Raw genomic sequence first — 26,857 nt, 5'->3', positions numbered from 1 at the left:
TCGTAGAGAAGGTACTCACTGTATGGTTTTTAATCCTCCTGCTCAGCCATGGACTCCTGCAATAAGAGACTTAGAGATTAAAGCTTGCACAACATTATTGATGTCCATGGATACTGAACTGCAGGTCACCTTTCCACCTGATGCAACAGCCCAACAAATTTTGGGTCCAATTGGAAAATTACTACAGGCCTATTTCAATTGAATCTTCATGTTTGCTCATGTCTGAGTTCCATGGTTCGAGATTGAAACCTGGTGAACAAATTGGAGGACATTTAACTAAACTGAAAGAAATCAGAAGAGAATTGAGAGAAAGAGGCTACCCTATTGATGATATTCAAACGATCAGCATTATTATTAACTCACTGAATTATGAATGGAAAGATGCCATTACAATCTAGTACCTATTGCTCAACGCACAGTGGATCATATATGCAGACTTTTAATTGAAGAAGAAGCACTCATGTTAGCCACGCCACATTTGAGAGGACCACCCGCATCAAGAGCTCCAGCGAGGCGTCCCTTCCGAGGAAGATCCTATGTTCCAAGGATGCCAAGATGCTACATCTGTAATTGTGTGGGACATGCCACCCGGGATTGTCCCCAACGAGTTCCAGCTCCTATCTCGTACCAGCCCAGAGGAACAGATTCCAGAGGAGGCAGAGGCAGAGGCGGAAGACAAGGTCGCCGTGGTCCCAGGCATGATCCACAAGCTCCACTTGCCACATTGGCGTTAACCAACGATCCACAGCCTCATCCAGAGTACGACAGACGACTCCTATGGACTTTGGACAGTGGTGCAGTGTTGCATGTTACCTACAGAAAGGAACTTTTCACAGAGATGCACGAGCCCGAACCTGAACTACGTGAACTTTATTCTTTTTCCAATCATCCTTGTCAGGTCAAAGGAAAAGGAACTGTTTATGTTGAAGAGCTCGATGCATTCATTCCTGATGTTTATTATATACCAACAGCAAATAGTAATTTGCTTAGTCAGAGTCACTTATCTAGAATGTTAAAGTTCCAGGTTCACCACCTCGAAAAAGCAAGTTACATAGTTAAAGATGGAGATATTATTGCTGAAACCATGTTAATTGGTGGTGTTTATTACTTAAAGCCAAAGCCTAAATCACAAGCACAGGCAAGAATACAGACTCCAAAAGGGGAGAGCACAGGTCCAGAGAGAGATGTTCCAGAGAGAGATCCTGTTGCCACTCCAAAGGCTCTTAAAGCCAACAAAAAGAAAATAAGGAAACAGGTTGCTCAGAGCAAGCCTGAGGTTCCTCATAAAAATGTTAATGTTGAGAATTCACTAACTGGTAAACCTTTGCATTCCAGGTGTATCCATAAATGACATAGAAGATTGGGGCATGCCAGTTTCCGTGTTCTTAGGAAGATGCCGGAGTTCGCAAAAGGTTTGGATCTAAAGGGGTGTAAGGTGTTTTTGGATTGTGCTGTCTGCAAGAAAGCCAAATCCAAAGCAGCAGCAATTCCCAAACGCGCTACCCGCCTGTCAACACGCATTTTTGATTTGGTTCATACTGATATAGTTGGTCCTTTTCCGTCAACACTTGGTGGTAGAAAATATTTCCTAACAATTGTTGATAATTAATCTAGATATGGATATGTATATCCTATGAAAGAAGGATCTTTCAGATATTTAAAGACTTTGCAGCTCTTGTTTCTACCCAACACCAAGTTCGCATCGCCAGAATCCAGAGTGATAGTGGTGCTGAATTCATGTCTCAGCGCTTCCAGGACTGGATGCGTAAGAATGGAATTCTTCATCAGACATCAGCTCCTTACACACTGGCTCACAACAGAGTCGTAGAACGACGACAAGGGGTCCTGCAAACCATGATGCGTTGTCTCCTAGAAGACGTCAACCTTGGTAACCCATACTGGGGTGAAGCTATCAAATATGCAAATTACATTGTCAACCGTACTTGGAGTAGTGTAATAAATCAGACTCCTTTCTTCATGATGTACGGGTACAAGCCCAATCTCAAAAACATCCATATTTTTGGTTCATACGCTACGGTGAACATTCCCTTAGCTCAAAGAAGAAAAGGAGGTCCAGCAGCAAAGAGACTGAGATTTATGGGCATTGATGATAACTCAAAATGGAGCAAATTTATCAACTCCAAACATGTAATTGTGATTTCCCAATCTGCTAATTTTGAGGAAGATGTTGACTGGTCCAGGATTCATTCCAATGATCCTGAAGTTTATTTTCCTAGAGATTATACTGCTGATGCCACACAGCCTGATGATCAAGATTCCACTGGTTCTTCTCAACCTGATGTTCCGTCTTCGCAAGCCGCGGATGCTGACGCTAGCAACGAATGTGAGGACGAGGACGAAGCAGAAGAAGAATGGACTGTTGTTCCGAGACGTTCCAAGAGGGTCACAAAGGGAATCCCTCCACAACGATATTCGTGGCAACTGACAAAATCACCCTTGCCTTTGATTTGCAGTGTTACACTTCCACCTGATATGTTCATACAAATCAAACATCTTCTTGATTCAGAGCAAGACAAATGGTATGAGGCAATGCAGGCTGAAATGGACAGTCTAAAGAAACTTAAAGTATTTACACCTGCAAAACCTCCAGCAAATAAAAGGGTCATTGGCACTCGATGGGTCTACAGAATCAAAAAGAAGCCAAATGGTGAGTCATTGTACAAGGCCAGACTTGTAGCTCAGGGTTTCACTCAACGTTATCCTGAGGACTACACAAATACCTATTCACCGACAGTCCAAACTGAGAGTGTAAAAATTGCTTTAACAACTGCAACTATCCTTGGTTTAGAAGTTTTCCAGTTCGATGTTGACACGGCTTATCTACATGCTGACCTAGATGAAGAGATCTACGTGAGAGGTCTTCCAGGGTTCCAACAGCAAGAAGGGGATACCTGGTTTCTAAACAAAAGTCTTTATGGTCTGAAACAGTCTGGTTTAATGTGGTACTTATGTCTTACTGACAAACTAAATTCAATGGGCTTTATTAAGTCTGAAACTGATGAGTGCGTGTTCACAAAAAGATCTAACAATACATATGAGATAGTTCTTGTTTATGTTGATGATATTGTTTACATTGGTCCAAATAAGCAAATGAGTGAAATTTTTGCCAAAGCTTTGCAGAAATATTTCACATTGAAATCTTTAGGTCATGTTAGCACTTAGTTAGGTGTTCAGATTGAAAAAACACAGAAGGGGTTTAGTTTTTCACAAGAAGATAAAATTGAACAAATTTTGCATCATTGCAATATGAAGGATGCTAACACAACAAACACACCCATGCAAACAGATTTTCACAACTTGACACATGAAGCAAGTCCTGAGTTCGAGGATCAAACACTTTATCGTTCAGTTATTGGGTCACTGTTGTACATTAGTAGTTGGACCAGACCCGACATTGCACTTTTTTTTTTAAATTTGATTTATATGCCACCCTTCTCCGGAGACTCAGAGCGGCTTACAATGCGTTAAGCAATAGCCTTCATACTTTTGCATATTTATACAAAGTCAGCTTATTGCCCCCACAAACTGGGTCCTCAATTTACCTACCTTAGAAAGGATGGAAGGCTGAGTCAACCCTGAGCCTGGCGAGATTCGATCTTACTTTAATTGCAGACAGCTGGTGTTAAATTACAGTGCTTCTGTCTGTTGAGCTAAACCAGGCATTTAGTGTTAATCTCCTATCTTGACACGTAGGTAAGGCAAACATGCGTTATGAAATTATTGAGATATCTAAAACACACTAAACATATGAAGTTATTGTTAGAACCAACACATACTGATAATTCTTCATAATTATGTTGTTCTGCAGATTCTGATTGGGCAAGTGATAAGAAATCACGTAAAAGTACTTCAGGTTATATGATGTTCTTAAATGGATTTATTGGCAAGTGCGTAAACAGAATTTTGTTTCTTATTCATCTACTGAAGCTGAATATGCTTGTGTTTCAGATGCGTGTAATTCTCTAACATGGTTTGATGCTTTGGTCACAGATATCTCGACACACCCGATCCGACCAATAACCATGATGGAAGACAATGAATCGGTGGTTTATATTTCTGAATCACATTTCACAGGTTCTAGGTCCAGACACATTGACATCCGTTATCAAAACATAAAACAATTAGTGAAGCAAGGTTTTGTTAAATTGCAGTATGTATCTACACATGGTCAAATTGCAGACATGCTCAACAAACCACTTCCAGCAGCTCAACACGAGTATCTGCGTAAGAAGATGTGCCTTATTTGATGATGTACCTGATGTTCGCTCAGCTGACAAAGAAGGGGATTGTCACTGCATTTTTTTGTATTTGTCAGCTGGGCTCCCATTCTGAGACTTATGGTAGACTGATTTGACTCTTATCTCAGAAGCCACTGCACATGTCCACATTCTTTCACATTCTTTCACTTTCTTCTAACTTTCTTTGTTCGCCTGCCAAGAGGCAAGGCAGGAACGCTGCCAAGATGTAATTAATTAGCTAGTAAGGTGTTTTTACTTCTTTATAATAAAATGTGTTTCTTAGAATGTATCTCGGGTTTGTTTTCTTAAAAGTATACTTCAAGGAAAAAGCCACGGTCCCGTCTTTAATCAAGGTGCAATTACCCAAAGCGGAATGGGATTAATTGCCACCCTGACACTCTTTGGGCCCCTTGCTGTGCCTCCCTGCCACCCTGTCACAGCAGTGGCATGGTCAGAGCCTTAGTGCGGAAGTGAAACACCCCTGCACTTGTCTTTGCGTGGCAACAGCATTCTGCCTCTGTTGTGGTAAATTTGCTGTTGCCGCCAGCAAAGAGGGCTGGGAGAGAACAGTGGGGGTGGATCTTGCAGGGTGGGGGCCATCCCCCAAGTCTGGCCTTCCTCCTCCCTTGTCGGTGGGGAGAAGAAAAAGAAGGGGGTGGCGTGAGGAAACGCTTCCCCCCGCCAAGCACCGAGCTCAACAGCCCAGTGGGGTGGGGGGGAGATGGCCCGGCAGAAGCGCCCCCATTATAAATTGGATGGCGGAGAGGCATGGTCCGGCTCTCACAGCAGGACGCTCTTCGCCGCCTTTGAAACGCGTTGCCCTTCTTCCCCAAATCTCTGCTCTTTCGCACCAGCGCGAGCTATGTTTCTGCTTGTGCCTTCACCGGGCAGCAATGGCTGGGGCCGTGGGGTGGGGGCAGCAGAGGCATCAGGGCTTTCCTCCCCTCAGCAAGCCAGGCCTGGAGGAGCACGGAGAGTTATGGGCGAGTGCCGGAGGATCAGAAGATGTGCTCCAAAGTCGCCCCAACTCGCGTTTCCAGCGTGCACTCCTCTGTCCTGAAGTAGGATTGAGTGGGTGGAAGGGGGGAGGGAAGAAGCCCCGGCTGGATTTCCTTTGGCCTGGGGTGGGGGGAAGACCCAATATCCCTTCCATGGCCTGCCTGCTGCTCTCACAGCGCCTTGCAGCACAGCGAAAGCATGTTTCAAAATGGGGGAGATTGGATCCCCTCCTCCTCCTGGAGCCCATTCCCTGCCCCACTCGCCCCTGGTAGCGCTCTCTCTCTCTCTCTCTCTCTCTCTCTCTCTGTGTGTGTGTGTGTGTGTGTGTGTGTGTGTGTGTGTATCTCTCGCTGCCCGTCTGTGTCCCTTCTCACTCTCAGAAAGAGTATGTGCTTTCCTTGGGGCTTTTTGTTACCTGTTTTTCTTTCTTCCTTTTGGAAAGCCAGGCTGGCTGAGCAACAAACGAACCCGTGATGGAGGCTTCACTCCTCCTCCCCCTCCCCCTTTCATGCACACCCTCTCAGCCCTGCCACAGCTGGCCAGGGAGTCGCGAGAGGAGGAGGAGGGGGAGGAGGGAAGTCTCTGCTGAGGGTTTGTTCGCTCCTCAGCAGCCAGGATTTCCAAAAAGAAGAAAGAAAAGCGGGTAACAAAAAGCCCCAAGGAGAGCACACAGGACTTTCCGAGAGAGTGAGAAGGGACACAGAGATGGGGAGCGAGATACACACACACACACACACACACACACACACACACACACACACACATACACAGAGAGGGGGGGGGAGAAAGCAAGAGAGGGAAAGAAAGAATGAGAGAGAGAGAAATAGAGAGAAAAAGAGAGATGAGAGGGAGACAGAAAAAGAAATATGACAAAGTGAAAGAGACAGAGAGAAAGAGAAATGAGAGAGGGAGGAGAGGAAGATAGAGAGAGAGGGTGATAGAGAGGGAGATAGAGAGAAAAAGAAAGACATGTGAGAAAGAGAAAGATGAGAAGGAGAGGGACATAGAGAAAGAGAAATGAGAGAGAGGGAGAAAGATGAGAGGGAGGGAAAGAGAGGGAGATACCTATTTCCCATTGCAAACATGGGGAGTCACAAAACCTGGGTAGGCATGCCGGGGGTGTGTGTGTGTCATGTGACTGGGTGGGAGTGAGTGACGTTGAGTTGGCCATGCCCACCCAGGTTTTGTGGCTCCCCGTGTTTTGTTTTCTGCAAGGAAAAAGGCCCAAAGGTGAATTTGAGTGTTTAAGGTTGCAGACCCCTGGTCTAGGAGGAGGAGGAGAGGATTTAGACGTGCAGGAAGGAAAGCAGCTGCGATCCACCATTTTGCAATGAGGTCTCCCCCAATGATGCTGATGAGGCACCGAATTGGTGTAACAGTCTTATGGCAGCCTCAAACCGATGATATGGCTTGTTTGGAGGCAATGCGCTGCTGCAAGGTCATTTAAAGGTGGCGCAGAGCCGACGGAACAGCTCCTGAAGTGCCCAAAACAATTGTCTCAAAATGGCACAAAGCTGACAACACAGCTCCTCAAGCACTCGAAATATGTCCCAAAATGGCGCGAAGCTGACAAAATAGCTCCTCAGGCGCCTTTTATCTCTGCCACAGAATGGCGTGGAGCCAACAACACAGCTCCCAAGCGTCAGAACAAATGCCCCAAAATGGCATGGAGCCGGCAGCACAGCTCCCAAGGTGCCAAAGAGCAAGGGCTAGGCAGGAGAGAGCTCAGCTCCGACACCATGGAGCTTGGCTCAATCCCCTAAGTGCGAAGCTGGCAGCACAGCTTCCCCCGTGCTCCTTAGTAGACTCACAGTTGGTTGTTCCAGTCTGATCAGATAAGGCTGTCAAATCCATGCGGCGATATGCCGATCTTGCTGAAATGGAGTCAGAAACGCCACCAAAGAAGCGGCTCAGCTGAGTGGTGCTCGGCTGAGCGCGAAGCTACAAGCCACCGCCTTCTCAGCAAACCTCCAGCAGGAGCCACAGTAATAAAACAGTTTGAAATTCTCCAGAAATGCAATGTTAGAAAGTCCAAGCAATGGAGCTACAAGAAAAAAAGTCTCTTAAGGCCAACTGAGTTAACAAACTGGAGCTATACAGGAAGAGGAGGTGTGTTTAAACAAATGTCAACTCAGTCTCTGGCCAATCAGATGGGGATAACCCATTGCTTGGACTCTCTAAGCAGTGCACAGGAGAAACATCGCACACACACAAGCGTGCATGCACAAGGAAACCGGTAGCAACAGAATTTGAAACCCACTACTAAGGTATAGGTATATTCTGGCCTACAGCTAATCTTCTGGGATTTGTATGACTAATAAAGGAGAATATTTGTAGCTCAGGGTTGACATGAGGGGTTCTTGGTACTTTCTGAGCTTGCTTGTTTTCTTGCAGATGTTTCATTATCCAAACTTGGTAACATCATCTGTGCTAGTAAGGAATGCTGGTTGTGGTCAGTGTATATTCTCATGGCTTGCCTTATATAGTGGAGGTGATCTTAAAGATTCTTTGGTTGGGCTGGTTAACTGTTGGTTCTTTCGCAGTTTCTTGATTGGGATATAGTTTACTTGATTGTAAAAATCAAGCCACCAGAATATAAACTGACAGCAAGTAGCACTTCTCACTAGCACTGAAAATGTTATCTAGTTTGGGCAATGAAACATCTGCAAGAAAACAAATAAGCTCAGAGAGCACTAAAGACCCCTCATGTCAACCCTGAGCTACAAATATTGTCCTTTATTAGTACCACATATGGGTGTCAAACGCTTCAGACAGCACGTAAACGGGAAAAATTTGCCTGCAGGCACACTTCCACAAAAGAACAGCTTTTCTTCCTGCATGAATGTCTATGACAGCATGCTCTACCTACTAGTGTTAGATATAAGCCTCCAATCAATTGCACATCTGGATGGAAAATAGCCCATGAAAAGTGAGCGAAAACTGATATGGTTCATGATCACAGATGCACACTTCAGATTGAACAATTATCTGCACACCATAGCAAACCTCAAAGAACAGTTGGAACAGACTGTCACATCAGAGCACATGGAGAGTCTGGCCACTACCATCATGAATATATTCCATAGACATGCTGGGAAAAGAAAATCCAGACTACAAAACTGGTTATGGGGGCGTGCACCTGCTGTCTTCGAGCGGTGGCGCGCTCCGGCCCCCAATGCTCCTTGCCACGCAGATCCTCAGGGCCTGGGCCTTTGGCTGATGTTGTGCAACGCCGGGTCCGTTGTAAATAAAACCCCCCTCATTTGTGATTTTGTTCAAGAGGGGGGAGCCGACCTGGCGGGTATTACGGAGACCTGGTTGGGCCAGGAAAGGGGGTTCCCCTTGTTGAAATGTGCCCACCAGGCTTCCGAGCATTCCATCAGCCGAGGATTCAGGGGCAGGGCAGGGGGGGGGTTAGCGGTTGTTATAAAGGAAGGTCTTGGTCCGAAGGAGGCCACTGTGCCTCAGATAGCTGGATGTGAGTCCCTCTTTGTGGTCATGGGTGCAGGTGGGCCTGCTGATCATGTACCTGGCTCCCTGCCACATGGCGATGGCCCTGCCTGAGCTGCTCAGTGTGATAGCTGGGATGGCGGTTGATACCCCCAGACTTATGGTTATGGGGGATTTCAACCTGCCGTCTGTTGGTGAAACGTCTGAGGCAGCTTGGGAGTTCATGGCTTCCATGATGTCCATGGACCTGACCCAGTTAGTTCATGGACCTACACACATGGGGGACACACTCTGGACTTGGTTTTCATTTCTGGCCAGTGGCTAAATGGTTTAGATATAGGGGATGTAGCGATTAAACCCTTGTCATGGTCCATTCTCTCCTTCAACTTGACCTTCAAAACACTACACCCCGCCGCAGGGAGGTGGAACTGACTAGGTGGTTCTGCCCCAGGCACCTGATAGAGCCTGATAGGTTCCAGACGGAGCTTGGGCCATTCCCTGAGGCTCTGGCTCACAACCTGGCTGAAGACCTGGTGGCTGCCTGGGATAGGGTGGCCGCTGGAGCTTTGGACTGTGTCGTGCCTTTGTGGCCTCTGACCTGCCACCGATCTCACTTAGCTCCCTGGTTCTCCGAGGAGCTGAGGGAGATGAAGCACCGGAAAAGACGCTTGGAGAGCAGTTGGAGGGCTAGCTTTTCCGAATCCGACCGGACACTGGTAAGGTCTCATATTAAGACCTACCTAGTGGCGATAAAAATGGCAAAGCTTAATTATTTTTCCATTATCACATCTGCAGATAACCGCCCAGCCGCCCTGTTCAGGATGACCCGCTCCCTGCTCCATCCGGGAGCGCGGGAGGACCCCTTGGAGGGCAGGGCTGAGGATTTTGTGCAGTATCTGCATGACAAAGTCGCTCAAATTCGGGAAGGCCTGGACTCTGACTGGGTAGATACAGGCGGGGTGACGGAGACAGGTCTTGAGAGCGTTATCTGGGAGGAGTTTGAACCAGTGACCCCTGAAGACGTGGACAGGATTCTGGGTAGATTTAGCGCGGCCACATGTTTATTGGACCCATGTCCCTCCTGGTTGGTGCTGGCTTCCCGGGAGGTTACACGAGGCTGGCTCCAAGGAGTTGTTAACACTTCTTTGAGAGGGGGCTACTTTCCCGCCACCCTGAAAGAGGCGGTGGTGAGGCCTCCCCTCAAGAAGCCCTCCTTGGACCTGGCTGTTTTAGCAAATTATTGTCCAGTCTCCAACCTTCACTTTGTGGCCAAGGTTGTTGAGAGTGTGGTGGCGTGACAGTTCCCCCAGTACCTGGATGAAGCGGTCTATCTCGATCCGTTCCAGTTGGGCTTCAGGCCTAGGCACAGCACGGAAACGGCATTGGTCACATTGGTTGATGATCTCTGGAGGGCTCGGGACAGGGGTTGTTCCTCTGTTCTGGTCCTGTTATATCTCTCAGCGGCTTTTGATACAATCAACCATGGTATCATGCTGCGCCAATTGGAGGGGTTAGGGGTAGGGGGCACCGTGTTGTGGTGGTTCTCCTCCTTCCTCTCTGACCGGTCGCAGTTTGTGTTGATGGGGGGGCCAGAGGTCGACCCCGAGGCGCCTTGTATGTGGGGTGCCACAGGGGTCGGTCCTCTTGCCACTTCTGTTCAACATTTATGTGAAGCTGCTGGGTGAGATCATCCGTGGTTTCGGGGTGAAGTACCATCAGTACGCTGATGACACTCAGCTGTACATCTCCACCCCGGACCACCCCAATGATGCCCTTGACGTGATGTCCCAGTGTCTGGAGGCCATACGGATCTGGATGGGGAGAAACAGGCTCAAGCTCAACCCATCCAAGACCGAGTGGCTCTGGCTTCTGGAGTCCCAATATAGTCAGTTGGTGCTATCTCTGACTATTGGGGGCGAGTCGTTGGCCCCCATAGAGAGGGCTCCCAACTTGGGTGTTCTCCTGGATGCATGGCTGTCTTTAGAAGAGCATGTGATGGCTGTGGCCAGGGGGGCTTTTTATCAGGTTCGCCTGATTCGCCAGTTGCGTCCCTTTCTGGATTGGGACTCCTTACGCACGATGACTCATGCCCCCGTCACTTCCTGCCTGGACTACTGTAATGCTCTCTACATGGGGCTCCCCTTGAAGAGTACCCAGAGGCTCCAACTGGTCCAGAATGTGGCTGCACGGGTGATTATGGGAGCGTCATGGCGCTCCCATGTAACACCTCTCCTGCGTTAGCTGCACTGGCTCCCGGTGGTCCTCCAGGTGCGATTCAAGGTGTTGGTGACCACCTTTAGAGCGCTCCATGGCTTAGGGCCGGGATATTTACGAGACTGCCTTCTGCCACCGAGCGCCTCCCGCCGGCCAGTATGCTCCCACAGAGAAGGGCTCCTCTGGGTGCCGTCGGCCAAACAATGCTGACTGGCGGCCCCCGGGGGAGAGCTTTCTCTGTGGGAGCACCTGCCCTCTGGAACGAGCTCCCCCCAGAGATATGGACGATTCCGGACTTACGTACTTTCCGTCGGGCCCTCAAAATCTTTTTATTTCATCAAGTTGGGCTGGCCTAATCTCTCCAAATGTGTATTTTAATTTGGATTTTTAATGGGGGATTTTAACTGTCGGGCCAAATTGTCTAATTCGTTTTTAAATTGTTTTTATATTTTGTATTTGATGTTTTTTACTTCTGGCTGTTCACCGCCCTGAGTCCTTCGGGAAAAGGGCGGTATACAACTTTAAATATTAAATTAAATTTAAATTAAAACAAACTCCTTAAACTCAGTTCCAGAACCAAAGAAATACCAGAGCCTGAATAGGTGGTCAACATGTCCAGTCACCCACTATCCACTGCAGAACAAAGGATCCTACAAAAATTACTCAACTAGGGCATTTAAAATCACTAAACTCACTACAGAAATCCAAGAAAACATTAGACAAAGCATCATTCCACAGATCTGAAGAAGACAAGAAGAGAATCAACTTACAAGAGAAGACAAAGCAGCCTCAGAAACCTAAAAAAAGGACCAGACCATCATCATCCTATCTGAAGACAAAGGCTGACCATGTTATTATGGACAGAGCACAATACCTGCAAAAAGCAAAAGAAATACTGGTGGACAAAGAAACCTACATCCCAGTCAACACTATCCGAATACAAAACTAAACAACCACATCAAGAGAACCCTCAGTGACCTCACTAAGAAAGGCCAAATTATGAAAGAGGAACAGTGGTGGATGAGAAGCAGTGGACCCATTCTCCCAATCTTCTACAGATGCCCCAAAATACACATACCTGTTCTGCCCCAGCTCCGGATCCCAAGGAGTGTGACACATAGAAAGCTCCAAAAACTCTGTTTAATACAAAGAGACCCCTTTCAAAATGCAGGCTTTCAGTGCAAATATCCTTATCAGCCTGCCATGAATTACAGAGAATAAACAAAGTCTGACAAGGGTTGGCAACCATCCCAGAAACCACGATGTAACAAGAAACTCACTCTCAAAATGCTCTGCATAGTAATTAAACGTTGTTTCCAGCAGCGTTTGCTATCTGTGAGCAAACTTAAATAGGCTAAGGGAGTGGCCAATTAGCCCCAAACTTTACTCTCGAGGAGACCTCCTCCTGAGTAGCCACTCCTGCCTTTTGGCAGCCCTGCGTGCTCGAGCATTGAGAAGAGGCTCCTCCACTTCACTCTCTTCACTTGAAGGAGCCTCTGGAGGTTCTGAAGGCCCTGACTGAGTCTCTGCCTCTGGCACCACATCCTCTTTAGCCTCCTCGCTGTCCGACTCGAGCACCGGCTGCACAGGCTGCTGGCGCGACATCACACCAGCCTCCTCTTTGTTGGGATCAGCCACAATCCGTGCAGGCCGCTGGCGGGCCACAACAATACCCCTCCATCCAATCATATCACTACCAGGGACCACTACATACAACATTGCAAAGAATTAACAAAAAAGCTTGGGCACCTTACAAGAGGAAGCAAATGTTCCGTTAACTCTCCACCACAGTGTCTTCAAACAATCAGGGATGTGACTATAAATGAGGATGAAATCATGGTCTCATTTGATGTCACAGCCCTGTTCATGTCTAAAGATCCAGAATTAGCCAAAGAATCCATGACAGCATTGTTCCACAGCACATCTGACTTAACCAAATACACGAAGATTGAAACACCCAGGATCTCATAAACTTCTGCTTAACTATGTATTTCCAATTTGATGGACAAATTTACCAATAAATTAAAGGGACACCTATGGGATCACCGCTTTTAGAACTTATAGCGGGGGTCATCATGCAATGTCAAGAAGCCATAGCACCTCCACAAATAAAACCATAAATATGGATCAGATATGTAGATGACACCTTCACTATAATAAAAAAAGACCAATTAGAGAACACCCACAGAACCATCAACAACATTTTTAAAGGAATCCAGTTTACTAGAGAAAAAGAATACAAGAACTTGCTACCCTTCCTGGATATCCTGATCAGCAGAGGTCACAATGGCAAACTAGAAATGCAAGTCTACAGAAAAACCACCCATACTAACCAGTGCTCCACTACCAAAACAACAACCCAACCTCCCACAAGAGAAGCTACCTAAGGACTTTATTTAAATGATCCCAAACACATTGCAGCAACACGGAACAGCAGAAAAAGGAAAGACAGTATCTATACAACATATTCCAACAAAATTAATACCCACACAACTTTATCAACAAGTCCCTGATCACTCAACCCAATACAGCACAACCAAAACAAATTATAAAAAGAATTACACTGCCATACATCAAGAATATCTCAGAAATCCCCAATCGACTCCTACAACCACATGGAATCAGCATAGCAGACAAGCCAACTAAAGCCCTTCAAAACATCCTGACCTAAGCACACCAAAAGACCCAACAACCCCTGAAGAAAAAACAGGTATCATTTATTCTACAACATACAATGTAAGGACTCCAACAACCACTATGTAGGACAAATAGTCAGAAGACTGGCAGAATGCATCCACAAACATCAACTAGCAGTCAGAAGACAAGATGAAAATTCTTTAATTTTACAACATGTAGACAGATTTAACCATAGTTTCAATTGGGAAAATGTGACTATTCTAGACCAAGCCAAGTCCAAAAATGTCAGGGAATTCTTAGGAAGCCTGGCACTCTGACAAATCAGCCATCAATAGATACATAGACATTAATAACATCTATACCGGGTGTTGGCAACCCACAGCTCCGGAGCTGCATGTGGCTCTTTTGTCCGCTTGCTTTGGCTACTTGTCACACCACTGGCTGGCCCCACCCCTCGCTCCATATTCCAGAGTCTGAGCGAAGCGCCCCTGTACTTGCCTCATCTCGTGGGTGCTTCTTCTGGTCCTTGTTGGTGCTGCATGCACCTGGGTTGCTCGGGGAGACACGTGACTTGCCCTCCACACTGAGACACTGCCTGCAATGATGCTCTGCATCGTACTGGGCTCCAGGAGGAAGAGGCGATGCCGTCTCCCCCATTGTGAAGTGTGCTAAATTGTGCTAAAGTGACTGGAAGGGGAGGGCGAGAGGCGGGGCCAGCCAGTCGTGGGTTCAGCCAACAGGGAGTTAAAGCAGGGGGGCGAAAGAGATTCATTTATCTGGGAACCTGAAATGACTCTTGATTTGGATCATATGGTAAAAAGCACCCAAAGAAGAAGAAAGAACAACATCAACAAAAAAAGAGCCTTGGTAGTACAGGGGTTTAAGGCACCCTGTTATTAAGCTGGTTATTAAGACCAGCTGCCTGCAATTACTGCAGGGTTCGAATCTCGCCAATGCTCAAGGTTGACTCAGCCTTCCATCCTTTCTAAGGTAGGTAAATTGAGGACCCAGTTGTGGGGGCAATAAGCTGACTTTGTATAAATATACAAAAGGATGAAGGCTATTGCTGAGCACATTGTAAGCCGCCCTGAGTCTTCGGAGAAGGGCGGCATATAAATCAAATTAAAAAAAAGAAAAAAAAAGAAAAAAAAGAAAAAACCCAACCCTTGCCTGTTCTTGGAAATGGTTCAAGAGGGAACACACACACACACACACACACACACACACACACACACATGAGAGAGAGAGAGAGAGAGAGAGAGAGAGAGAGAGAGAGAGAGAGAGAGAGAGAGAGAGAGAAAGAGAGGGATAGAGAGAGAGAGAAAGAGACAGAGACAGAGAGACATACACAGAGAGAGGCACAGAGAGAGAGAGAGAGAGATACCTGTTTCACACAGAAAAGACCGGGAGCCACAAAACCTGGGTAGGTATAGCTGGGAGGTGTCATGTGACTGGGTGGGAGTGAGTGATGTCGGGTTGGCCACGTCCACCCAGGTTTTGTGGCTACAAGTGTTTTCTTTTCTGTGGGAAACGGATCCAAATGGCTCTTTGAGTGTTTAAGGCTGCAGGTCCCTGATCTATAGACTATGCAAAAGAGACTATTACCCAGCCCAAAAAAAAGAACAAAAAGACCCAAGGACCTCTCCATCAGCAATTAGTACCCAGATCAGCATAGATTAACTCCAAGATTAACATCAGACCAAAAATCAACTAAATAATATCCCAATCAAGAAACTGCCAAAGAGCCAACAGTAAACAGCCCAACCAAGAATTTCTCAGATCACCCCACCACCACACTGACAGGGCAAGCCATAAGAACATACACAGGCCACAAACAGCATTCCTTACTAGCACTAATGATGTTTCCTAGTTTGGATAATGAAACATCTGCAGCAAACAAGCAAGCTCAGGACCCCTCATTTGTATGACTGGTAGAGCTATCCACTTTTTAATACTTCCACTGTCAGGTCCCATAGATCCCTATTGGGATGTTGCCATTCTGGTGGGGAGGGGGCCTGGGTGCATACTTTCATTTACTTAAGGAGTGAATACATCAACTACAAAACACCTGGCCAGTGGTAAGAAAAGCTCTAAGCGATGCTAGAGCCGCTTTTAATCACAAGTGGGTAAAAAGAGGATGGAGCCCAAGCCATTTAAAGTAGGGGATAGGGTGTACTTATCCACTGGATTCCTACTATCCTTGCAGCTCTCTAAAAAGTTGGGACCAAAGTTCATAGGACCCTTTCCTATCACTCAAATCATCAACCCCGTAACGGTTGAATTACTGCTCCCTAAAACCCTCAGGTCTGCTCAAAACCCTCCACCCAGTATTTCATTGCAGTCTATTAAAACCCAAAATTACCTCCCCACTGAGATCACCAGTAGACATTCCACCTACTCCTATCATGATTGAGGGTGAGCAACACTTCGAAATTAAGGACATCCTGGATTCACGCACACACCATGACACCACACAATACTTAGTTACTTGGAAACACCTGCCCCCCTCTCAGAATGAGTGGATTGCTAAAAAACATGTTAGAGCCCCCAACTTACTGAGAAAGTTCCATTTACAGTATCCCGAGAAACCCAAATAACTCACTGCTCTGTTTTCTCTTTGTGCTTATTTTTCAGGTGGATTTCTCCTATTCCTAGGGAGGCAACATGTCAGGTCCCATAGATCCCTATTGGGACATTGCCATTCTGGTGGGGAGGGGGCCTGGGTGCATTCCTTCATTTATAGCCTTTTTCCTGATGTCTATGTATCCTGTACTTTGATTTACCTTCTTGGGAATGTAAGGGGGGAGAGACCCCTGAGAACAGCTTCTTATCATCTTCTCAGTCTGAGATTCTAAAAACAACTTCACACCTGTGGATTGGCTCATTCAACATCGAAATGAGGGGAGGGGTTTCTAACTGCTTTATCCTAATTGAATTGCATGGGGAAACCTCAGATCCTGCTTCTTCTGTCTTGCAATCCCTTTCTTTCAATAAAGGGTTCCTTTTGAAATGTTAATTGTTTCAAGAGTTCTGCTTTCTTGAACGGAGAGTAGAGGCAGACCCTTACACCCACAATATAAGATTTCCCTTTGTTGAAGGATCAGGACTTAACAATTATTTTGCAGTCCAAGTTATTATAAGCCTGCGACAAATTGAATTCCCAATGAATCTGAATTGCAACTGATGTGTAAAATAATAAAAGAAACCTCTCCCATACATCTTATTGCTATAATCCATGGATCATCAGAAATAAAAAAACTGAAAATATAATTATAGTTTTGTAGTTGCATATGGGTTTCAAATGTAACTTACAGTTATCCATCCAAAATATTATAGGTGGTGGTAACCCTACTGGTGGCCTGCAGGGAAGAATTGCATATTGACCTTCAATAACTCTTACTGGAACTAGCTTTTCTTTAGTCCACAAAGGAGATCCTACATGGAAAAAAATACTGTCATTTAGTCTTAGACTTAAAAGAAACAACCAGGAAAGGAAAATACTATAATATAGCATAAATATCAGACAAAATGAAAATTATATTTAATTTTTAAATACAAGTTAACAAACAGAACAATATTCCTTCTTATGTAGGAATTTGATTTTGCTGAGTGATATAACCTGTTACACAAAAGCAAGGATTTCAAACATAGAGGGAAAACTATTTGCAAGAACTGAGAAGAAATTAAAGTTTCATTAATATTAAACTTACGGGATGCTCTTATAACAATATTATTGGAAATTGCTGCTCCAAGCACATTCCTTGCTGTACACTGATAAACACCTTCATATAATTCTGCTTTTCCTCCATTTTCTTCATTAATAATATTTATTAAAAGAGTTCCTGAATGAGGCTTCATTCTTATTCGTGGATCTTTATCTATTTCAAAGTGAGTTCCATTACGTGTCCATGAAAAGCTATCAATAAAATAAAAACACTGAAAAAATTCTTTTTTTATTAAAAAAAACACTTGTTTTAAGCAAATGTACAAGTTATAATAATATAAACATAAACGTTATAGTAGTAGTAGTAGTAGTAGTAGTAGTAGTAGTAGTAGTAGTAGTAATAGTAGTATTTGGAGAGCCAGTTAAAAATGTGACAAGCAAATTTTCTTAAAACACTTATCTCTATTTTAATTTTTTATTAAATCCTTTTTAATTTTCTTTTAATTTTCTCCAGTAACAAAAAAGTCAATTATGGGCCATGCACAGATTTCCATATATTGAAGGCTTATAAACTGGTTCATATATATCAGAAATAGTTAGAGTAAAAATTCTTAAGAAATGTGTTATATTCTTATTATTATTACAATAGTTTGCCTCTTCAGAAACTTTGTGATTTTTTACTAAGGTATCAATCTTTTTTCCTGGAATTCATATGTTCCTTTCAGAACTTCTTTGTCTTCTCCATTGACATTTGTAATGTATCCACTCTAATTAGGAAGTTATATTTTCTTAACTCCTTTATTTTTAAAGTAAGTAGAATCACTCCTTACTGTCTGCTATTTATAGATTGTGAAATGGAAAACCTTTGAATTTTTTTTTTTTGCACACTATATTTTTAACAAAGTAAAATTAAAAATACTGCTCATGTTGTGTAATTATTTTGATATATAGGACAGTATACAGTATGACCTGATTAACTGCTTTCTCCATATACAGCAGCCAAATCATTAAGATGTACTTGAGTTTATGCTTATTTGCTCTAAATTATAGCACAACTTAAAAAAGCATGTTCTCAATGCTGGAATCCCAGATATGATTGAGCAGAGATAAATTTTAGATGAGTTAACAGCACATTCAATCAGAGCAGGATGATACATATAGTGATACCACCAAATTTGATCAAGCTTAGTCCAACCTATTGAATCAAATGATAAGTTCAACCATCCCCTCCCCTTCTGAAAATGGAATATAAGAATTCAGCAGATACAATATCCCATTAATATATTTAGTTAGACCACAACTACTTTGGCCACTTAGATCTGGGTATAAATAAGGAGCTTCTTAGCAACGGTTCTGGTTACGAAGGTTAATTATTTAAAATACAAATCATTAAGAAACAAGTACCCTGAACATTGCATAGTACTTCTGAATCTGACGGGAGCTAGGCATTGAACATATAAAGCGAGTTCTTGTACACACACACACACACACACACACACACACACACACACACTGATGCATGCACATGCGCACATGCACACACACACACACATTTTCCATAGTATTCCAACAATGTTATTGTTCCTTTCCTTTCCCCTGCCCACCCCTCTTGAAAGCACAGCAGAAGATGACAGCAAAGGAGAGAGTCTAATAGCTCTTTGTGGCATAGGCAAAGTGAAATGTAGGAAATATTTTTAAAGGAAGTAATATCAAAATGAAATAATTTCAGAGACAAGCTTCTGAAAGAACCATTTAAAAACACCAGTTAAGTATTTACATGATGTGTTTTGATCTGGAATCAAACTAACCTTTTGTCTGTAAATTATTGGATCACCTTCATAAAATTTAGATATTAAGGCTGCAGTTATGGGAATGAGGGAAAACCTGATTATCCAAACCTACCTTTTTCAGGCATATGTAAGATTGCATTATAAAAAAAACAATAAACTTATGTATACAAGACAATCAATCCAATAATCACTTAACAATAATGTTTTTCTTTGGCTGTATGATATATTATACAAACCAATGAATGAATACAAATCTAGGACTTACGTAGGAGATGGTTTTCCTTTTGCTTCACACTGTATTACAATATTCTCTCTTGGGTCAACAATATAATCTTTTGGAGACTGCTGTGTTATTGTTGGAGGCTGTGACACTTTTTAGAGAAAGTGATCAAAAAGAAAATGGAAAAATACATTTTTATTCACTGGTTTTAAATTCCTCTTTCCCTTCAAGAGCTCAAGGTGGCAAACAGAATACTTCCTTCCCTAGCTATATCCACAAGAACAACCCTGTGATGTGAGTTGGTTGAGAGAAAGTGACTAGGCCAAAGTTACCTAGGAAGCTAAAGATGGGCTTGAACCTGAATCCCCTCAATCTTAATCCTACGAATTAACTATATCTCTAAACTGGTTAAATAATAGTAAAGTTAATTACAAACATTTAATATATTGAAATCATACTTAAACCCACAAGGGAAGCTCTTCTCAAAAGAACATAATCATTACATGCAGAGGGGGGTTTCAGCAGGTTTTGACTAGTTCTGGAGAACTGGTAGCGGAAATTTTGAATAGTTCTGAGAACCGGTAGTAAAAATTCTGACTAATCCTGCTCCCATCTATTCTCTGCCTCCCAAGTCCCAGCTGATCAGGAGGAAATGGGGATTTTGCAGTAACCTTCCCCTGGAGTAGGGAGGAATGGAGCTTTTACAGTATCCTTCCCCTGGAGTGGGATGGGAATGGAGATTTTACAGTATCCTTCCCCTGCCATGCCCACCAAGCCACACCCACCAAGCCATGCCATGCCCACCAAGCCACACCCACAGAACTGATAGTAAAAAAATTTTTGAAATCCACCACTGATTATATGACTGTAGAACTGCATTCTAATGCATGTAAAACTATTTTTTCTACATATAAAATTTAAGACAATTTAACTAAGGTAACAGTTTATACCAGTCACCATTCTCTCTCTCTCTCTCTCTCTCTCTCTCTCTCTCTTCTCCCCGCTCCTCCTCCTCATATGTGTCACTCAGCCTCCTGCTCCATTGCGGATGTGAGCAAGGAGAAGCGGGCCGGCGGCCATGTGGGATCCTAGATGGAGCCATCGCCATGAGACCAGGTAGTTGTCAGGACATTGATGGCCCGGCTGCGGGGCCCTCAGATAAGCCGACGCGGAGTGCATGTGGCAGCCATATTAGCACCAGAAGCTACCATGCTGCCACCACCTCCTTTCATCCTACATCCCCCCCACCCTGACCCTAGCTTGGTTTTTACAACTGTGCCTTGCCCCACCTTGTACAACCAAATGGTCAGTAGGACTTAACTAGGCCTTATTTTGGGGGGGGAGGGCTTATTTTAGGTGCAGATGTAAAAATCGGGCTAGGGCTTGTTTTCAGGGTAGGTTGTATTTTCGGGAAAACATGGTATCTTTTAAATATTAAAAATAAATATTTGACCAATATTTAAATTCATGCCAATTTTTTTCTTGTGTATAGTTTCTATAAACTATCATCTGTACAGAATATTAAAAAACACAATAAAATTGTTTCAGCACTTAAAAATTGTATTAAGTCACACAGAATTTTTGGTGTAGGTGTAGGCTTATGGGCAGAACTTACATTCTTCAAGAAGTTTTGCTTTTTTCCATGTATCAGATTCAGGAAGTGAATTGTAAACATGAATTAAAGAAAATTATTTGTTAGTAAGATAGAAGTAATGAAATTCTAGAAAGAAAAGATACAGGGAAAGTACAGGCATTCATACTATAGATCTTTTCTGACAACAGATACCAAAGTCACTTTATCAGCGAAGAATCACATAGTTTTCGCACAAAGCATTTGGAACTTTTGTTTAATGTTGCATTGTCAATTATAAATATTATTCCTAACTTATATGGAATAATTAGCATTGTTACATATACCCTTGGCTATTATGGAAATGGAATTAGTGGATGGCATAATTTGTCCACTGCAAACAAAAAGCAATCAATATACAGAACTAAATGGAAGAATAAGTAACAGAGATGGAATGCCCTGTTGTTAATTGTGCCATTTCATTACCATCTGTTTGAATACAGGAATTCCTCATTAATATTTTAGCGAGAACCATTAGTTCATGTTACACTGGAAATTATAATTCTATATTTAAGTCATAGGCTTAAAAAATAAATTCTTGCTAAGTGATAAAAATATAAACTTCAGCCAAAATTGTACGTTTTACTACTCTCTTCTGATAGCCTTTGAAATAGAACAGTGGATTCTAAATACTATAAACAGTGGGTTATAAGTACTTTAGATAATTATATGAACTGCATGTAAAACCAGAGTAGATTTTAATGGCTCTATTTCTGTTCTTGTTCTAGTTGGTGTGTATTGTTGATTATTTTTAGAATATAGCCTTTTTTTCTAATCTCAGTAATTATTGCCTTTCAAATATTTTCAATTGTACTCTGTTAAATATACTTCTTTTCACTGTTTTTTACTGCTTTTTTATTGTTTTAATTGTTTTTAACCTGTAAAAATGAAGTGTTTTAATACTGTGTGTGACCAATCATACGCTAAATAAATAAATAAATTTTCACTGTTAAGTCACTAAAAATGGGGGCCTTCCATGACCCTAGGTTATGAGTGCTAAGGTAATCAAAATGCTAATTGTTTATTTTGGATATATTCTACATGCTGAGATAGCAAATGTTAACAAGGTAATTTATTAATGGAACATTTGGGGTAAAAAGGAAAAATAAACTTTTATAATGAACAAGAATTTCCTGCAACTAAGGGGAATGAAAATGTGTGTTTGAGTATGTACACACACATTCTTTGCAATGCTATATTGTTATATAGATTTATTCTAGGTTATCAAGATATTTGTTTACAACAATCTGTTCAATCAGCATCTTTCCATAAATAGTGAATTGTTAGTACTTACAATCAAGAGGTACATCCAATGCAGTAATAATTTGGCATAAGAAAAGAACCAAATGTATTTGTTTTCCAGAGATGCTGTGAATATCCATTCTTATTCAAAGATGGACCATGAAACTCACTCTAGAGTATTACAAGCTCAACTTTCTGTTCTTTAAGATTGCTGGAATATTTTTATTTATTTTGTATAAAGTTGTGCAACCTAGAAAAGAAGCAATGTCAAACAGAAAAAGAGGAGTGAATGCTGTAATTATCTTGAATTACTAATTAGTATGATTCTATATTATGGCTGTTTCATCTGTCATAAAAATAAGCAAATATAAACATATGGAATATAACATGTAAAATGCAGGAACTCCAAATACAATTCTAATACAGTATTTACCTTTTACATAAAAGAGGTATCAAAATTTGAACGCAGAAATTCTGATGGCAAATCTGAAATACCATATTTTTTGGAGTATAAGACGCACCTTATTTTGGGGGGAGGAAAATAAGAAAAAAAATCTGCCTCTACCTACTAGCATCCATTGGTATTCATCTAGCTAGCAGCCTTGCAGCAAAGAGCAAGGTCAGCTTCAGCACATTAGCCTAATTCAGCACGAGCAGCTGATTGGCGGGTGGATTGCCTCCCGGAATAACCCCAATCAGCTGTTCCCAGAGGTGAACTTTAGCAACAGGTTCACTGGATGGGGAGAAACAGGCTCAGGCTCAACCCGTCCAAGACCAAGTGGCTGTGGCTTCCGGCATCCCGATATAGTCAGTTGGTACCAGCATTGACTTTTGGGGGCGAATCGCTGGCCCCCACAGAGAGGGCTCGCAACTTGGGCATCCTCCTGGATTCACGGCTGTCCTTAGAAGAACATATGACAGCTGTGGCCAGGGGGGCCTTCTATCAGGTTTGCCTGATTCACCAGTTGCGGCCCTTTCTGGATCGGGATGCCTTACGCACAGTCACTCATGCCCTCGTCACGTCCCACCTGGACTACTGTAATGCTCTCTACATGGGCTACCCTTGAAGAGCACCCAGAGGCTCCAACTGGTCCAGAATCCGACGATGTGGGTGGTTATGGGGGCGACTCGGCGCTCCCATGTAACACCTCTCCTGCGCGAGCTGCACTGGCTCCTGGTGGTCTTCCGGGTGCGCTTCAAGGTATTGGTTACCACCTTTAGAGCGCTCCATGGCTTAGGACCCGGGTACTTACAAGACTGTCTTCTGCCACCGGTAGCCTCCCACCGACCAGTACGCTCCCACAGAGAGGGCCTCCTCAAGGTGCCGTCAGCTAGACAATGCCGGCTGGTGGCCCCCAGGGGGAGAGCATTCTCTATGGGGGCACCTACCCTCTGGAACGAGTTGCCCCCAGAGATACGGCGGATCCCTGACCTTCGTGCTTTCCAAACTGCCCTAAAGACGTTTTTGTTTCATCAAGCCGGGCTGGCCTGACCTATTCTTTTTAAAAAGAATCGTTTTAAAAATTAGGGGTTTTAATATAGGGTTTTTAACTATGGGCCAAATTGATTTAATTGGATTTTAATATTGTTTTAAATTTTGTATCTGTGTATTTTATTTGCTGGCTGTTCACCGCCCCGAGTCCCTCGGGAGAGGGGGCGGTATATAAATATAATAAACTAACTAACTAACTAACTAGTTGTGAGCACGCACGAGCCTCGTTGGAGCAGATATGCAGCTTCAAAAATGCAGCTAATTGTTGCAGAGTGCTCCAGTGTGTACAGCAGGGGAAGCACAGAACCAGTTCAGCAAGGCAGCAGCTGTTCTGGGTTGCCATGTTGGCCTCTGTGCCTTGCTTTTTCACCCTCCGAAAGCTCGGTCTGAGAGGCTGCCTTTGCAAAGAGAAGTTCTGTTAGGATATGGTGTAAGCCTAACAAGTTGTCCAGGCAATATATGTGTGCTATAACTTTAAATGTATTCTGTAACTTTAAGATGTAATGCTGAGTAATTGTACTGATGAGTCATTGTAATTGACTGCTGGCTGACTGCTGACTGCAATTATCCTAATTGTACTGTTGAGTTATTGCACTGCTGACTCCACTTATCTTAAGTGGATAATTACTAGTGTAAACTGTATATAAGGAGAGAGCCGAGCTATAATCATTGTTTCTTGACTTGCTGCTTGACTTGTCAGTTGGAACTGTTACCGTTGTGTGTGAAGAAGTGGGTGGATCTGCTACCATCATGATTTGTTACCAGCATTGAATTGCTGTTTATTACCTACTGCTTTTTGTATGGTAAGAAGATATCTGTAACTCCGGACTGATTTGAATGGCTAAAGACTTGGATTGACTAAAAGACTATGCAATTGTTTTTCACTACAAAGTAAAAGCTTTGTTAAACCAGTTTGTATGTATTGTATTCATTGCTCTCAGTACCGTTTCTCTGTGCACTTACTCTGCTGGTTGGTAACCCAATAATATCCTTAACAAGTTCCTTTGCAAACGGAGCTTTTGGAGGCTGCTTGAGAGGCTCTCTGTTGGGAGGCTGCATTTGCAGCCTCCAAAAGCTCCAAAAGCTTTTTGAGAGGCCGAAGGGTGGGGGCTGGCGGGTGGACGGTGCTACATTCGGTGTATAAGATGCCCCCAAATTTTCACCTTCTTTTAGGGGAGGGGGAAAGTGTATCTTATACTCCGAAAAATACAGTATATGAAGTCATTCTTTGATAACAATATAGCAAAACGGACATTGTCTTACCTGAATGTCCATTTTCGGGGTGCTGTGTGGATAATCCATGCATGGGTCATCACTTGTCTATTTGCCAGAGACTGAGTTTAGATTTTTTTCAAAGTGTTTAGCCACGCCTCCTTGCTCGTTGAACTTTAGTCTTTTTCCACGAAGGAGCGGTCCACCAGAGAATCTGCAGAAAGGAGACAAAGAAAACCTACCTTGGCCAAGATCAGGATGCCTAAAGGGTGGGGTGGATTATCTTCACAGTGTCCCGAAAATGGACGTTCAGGTAAGACAACACCCATTTTCCAGAGCACTGTTCGGATAATCCATGCATGGGACATACCCAAGCTGAAGGACCCTGGGCGGGAGGTTGGCTGATTCCTAGGTCCTGGGTGGAGTGTACACTCTGCAACACCCATCGGCCAAAGGACGCCTCAGCCGAGGCACACCTGTCTATTTTGTAGTGTCTTATGAATGGTGATAACAACGACCAAATGCCCGCCCTATAAATGTTGCTGATGGAAGCCTGGGTAGCCCATGCAGCAGAGGTTGCAGCGCTGCGAGTAGAATGTGGCAAAATCCATCCAGGCATAGGTTTAGCCTTGAGTTCATATGCCTTTGAAATACATGCCATCTGCCCACCGTAGAAGAAGAAACTTTCCTGCCCATTGACGAAGGGTGAAAGGATACAAAAAGGGCTTCTGTATGTCAAAATGAAGACATCATCTTAATGTACTTGCAGAGGGCCCTCCTCACATCCAAGGTGTGTCATTGTTCTTCCAGCGGATGGTGAGGAGCTGGACAGAAATTCGGGAGAATGAGCTCTTGGGCATGGTGAAACCAAGAGTTCACCTTGGGCAGAAAGGAGGGATCCAATTGCAGTACAACTCTGTTTGAATGGAAAAAACAGAGGTCCTTTCTAATGGACAGGGCCACCAGTTCAGAGATTCTCCTGGCCGATGTAATTGCCAGGAGGAAGGCGACTTCAAGAATCGGGGACACTTCCGGTTGGCGCTGCGGCGAGCTGACGGGAAAATAGCGGGACTCTTTGGAGCCCCGTGAAAACCCCGTCTTTTAAGCCACCGCTGGCAGGTCTACAGGCCTACCCTGTCCTAGAGGGACAGGGGATTAGAGAGGGACCCCTTGGATGGCCGAGAGGAACGGGCAGGTTCCTCGGGGCTGGAGGATTGCCCTCTGCGCCGGCGGTGGTGGGAGAGGCAGCCATGGTGGCTGCCCCAAAGCTTCGGCAGCCGGGACAAGCAAAGTGCAGGAGGAGACACAGGAGCAAGATGTTTGAATGCCGGGTGAATAGGATTAGCCCAGGCGAGAACAGTCTTCAAACATTTAAATACTAATAATGCCCTGGCTCTAACAGCAGCTAAGAACTATTTGGGCAAAGAATTTAAACAATTAACAAGGAAAAGACCCATTAAAGGACAATAGCACCAATTGACTGCTTTTGGAATTTAACATCCCTTTGGATGGATTTAAAATTTGATATTTTCTTGGTCTTTAATGAGAATGGATTAGCTTGGAAGGGGAAGAAGGAGAAGAGGAAACAAGCAGAATGTTTTTTTTAAAGCTATGAGAATAACAAGCGGAGGAAGTTAAAATGGCTGAGAGAGTGAAAGTGCAAACTGCAACTGTGGAAAGTTTGCTGTTTAAAGAAGAAACTTTGTCTCTTCCTTTCAGAATTGGATTATTTTGAGGAAAAATTAAGGAGGCTTGATTTTAGATGTACTTAAACTGTCTTTGGACTACTTATGGATAGTTGGAAAGAAGAAATTAGTTGGAACAATTAAAATCGCTGATTAATGGTGTTCTACCATAAGGGAAGGGCGGAGCCCCACAAGAAGACATGATGATACCGTATATGGAATACAAAAGAACTAAATTCTTTAGTCTTTATAACTTTATTGATATTGGAACTGAAAAGAAAAAAGAAAGAAAGAAAGTATGACAGATTGGAGAAAGAAAACTGGAATATTTATTTATTTATTTATTATATTTCTATACCACCT

The 26,857-nt window shown here is 43.6% G+C and overlaps 1 protein-coding gene across 50 annotated transcripts in view; it reads right to left on the bottom strand.

The window, feature by feature from the left end:
- Positions 1–26,857, bottom strand: part of NRCAM (neuronal cell adhesion molecule) — a 363,078-nt gene that overhangs the window by 126,388 nt on the left and 209,833 nt on the right. For 23 of the 50 annotated variants that reach the window (XM_060687082.2, XM_060687084.2, XM_060687089.2 and 20 more), the window contains 4 exons: positions 22,158–22,355; positions 19,279–19,384; positions 17,270–17,475; positions 16,872–16,994 (listed from right to left, as the gene is read on the bottom strand). In XM_060687082.2, the coding sequence (XP_060543065.1) occupies positions 16,872–16,994; positions 17,270–17,475; positions 19,279–19,384; positions 22,158–22,245 (523 nt within the window). In that variant the 5' untranslated portion in view covers positions 22,246–22,355. Of the gene's footprint in view, positions 1–16,871; positions 16,995–17,269; positions 17,476–19,278; positions 19,385–20,848; positions 20,867–22,157; positions 22,356–24,860; positions 25,024–26,857 lie in introns of those variants that run through there. The other 27 variants (XM_060687074.2, XM_060687070.2, XM_060687071.2 and 24 more) reach the window with 4 other exon arrangements.

This window comes from Pantherophis guttatus, chromosome 7 (assembly GCF_059756535.1).
Source record: "Pantherophis guttatus breed Tessera chromosome 7, ASM5975653v1, whole genome shotgun sequence".
NCBI lineage: Eukaryota > Metazoa > Chordata > Lepidosauria > Squamata > Colubridae > Pantherophis > Pantherophis guttatus.
Note: the sequence above shows the minus strand (reverse complement) of the source record. Positions and strands in the feature narration are given on the sequence as shown.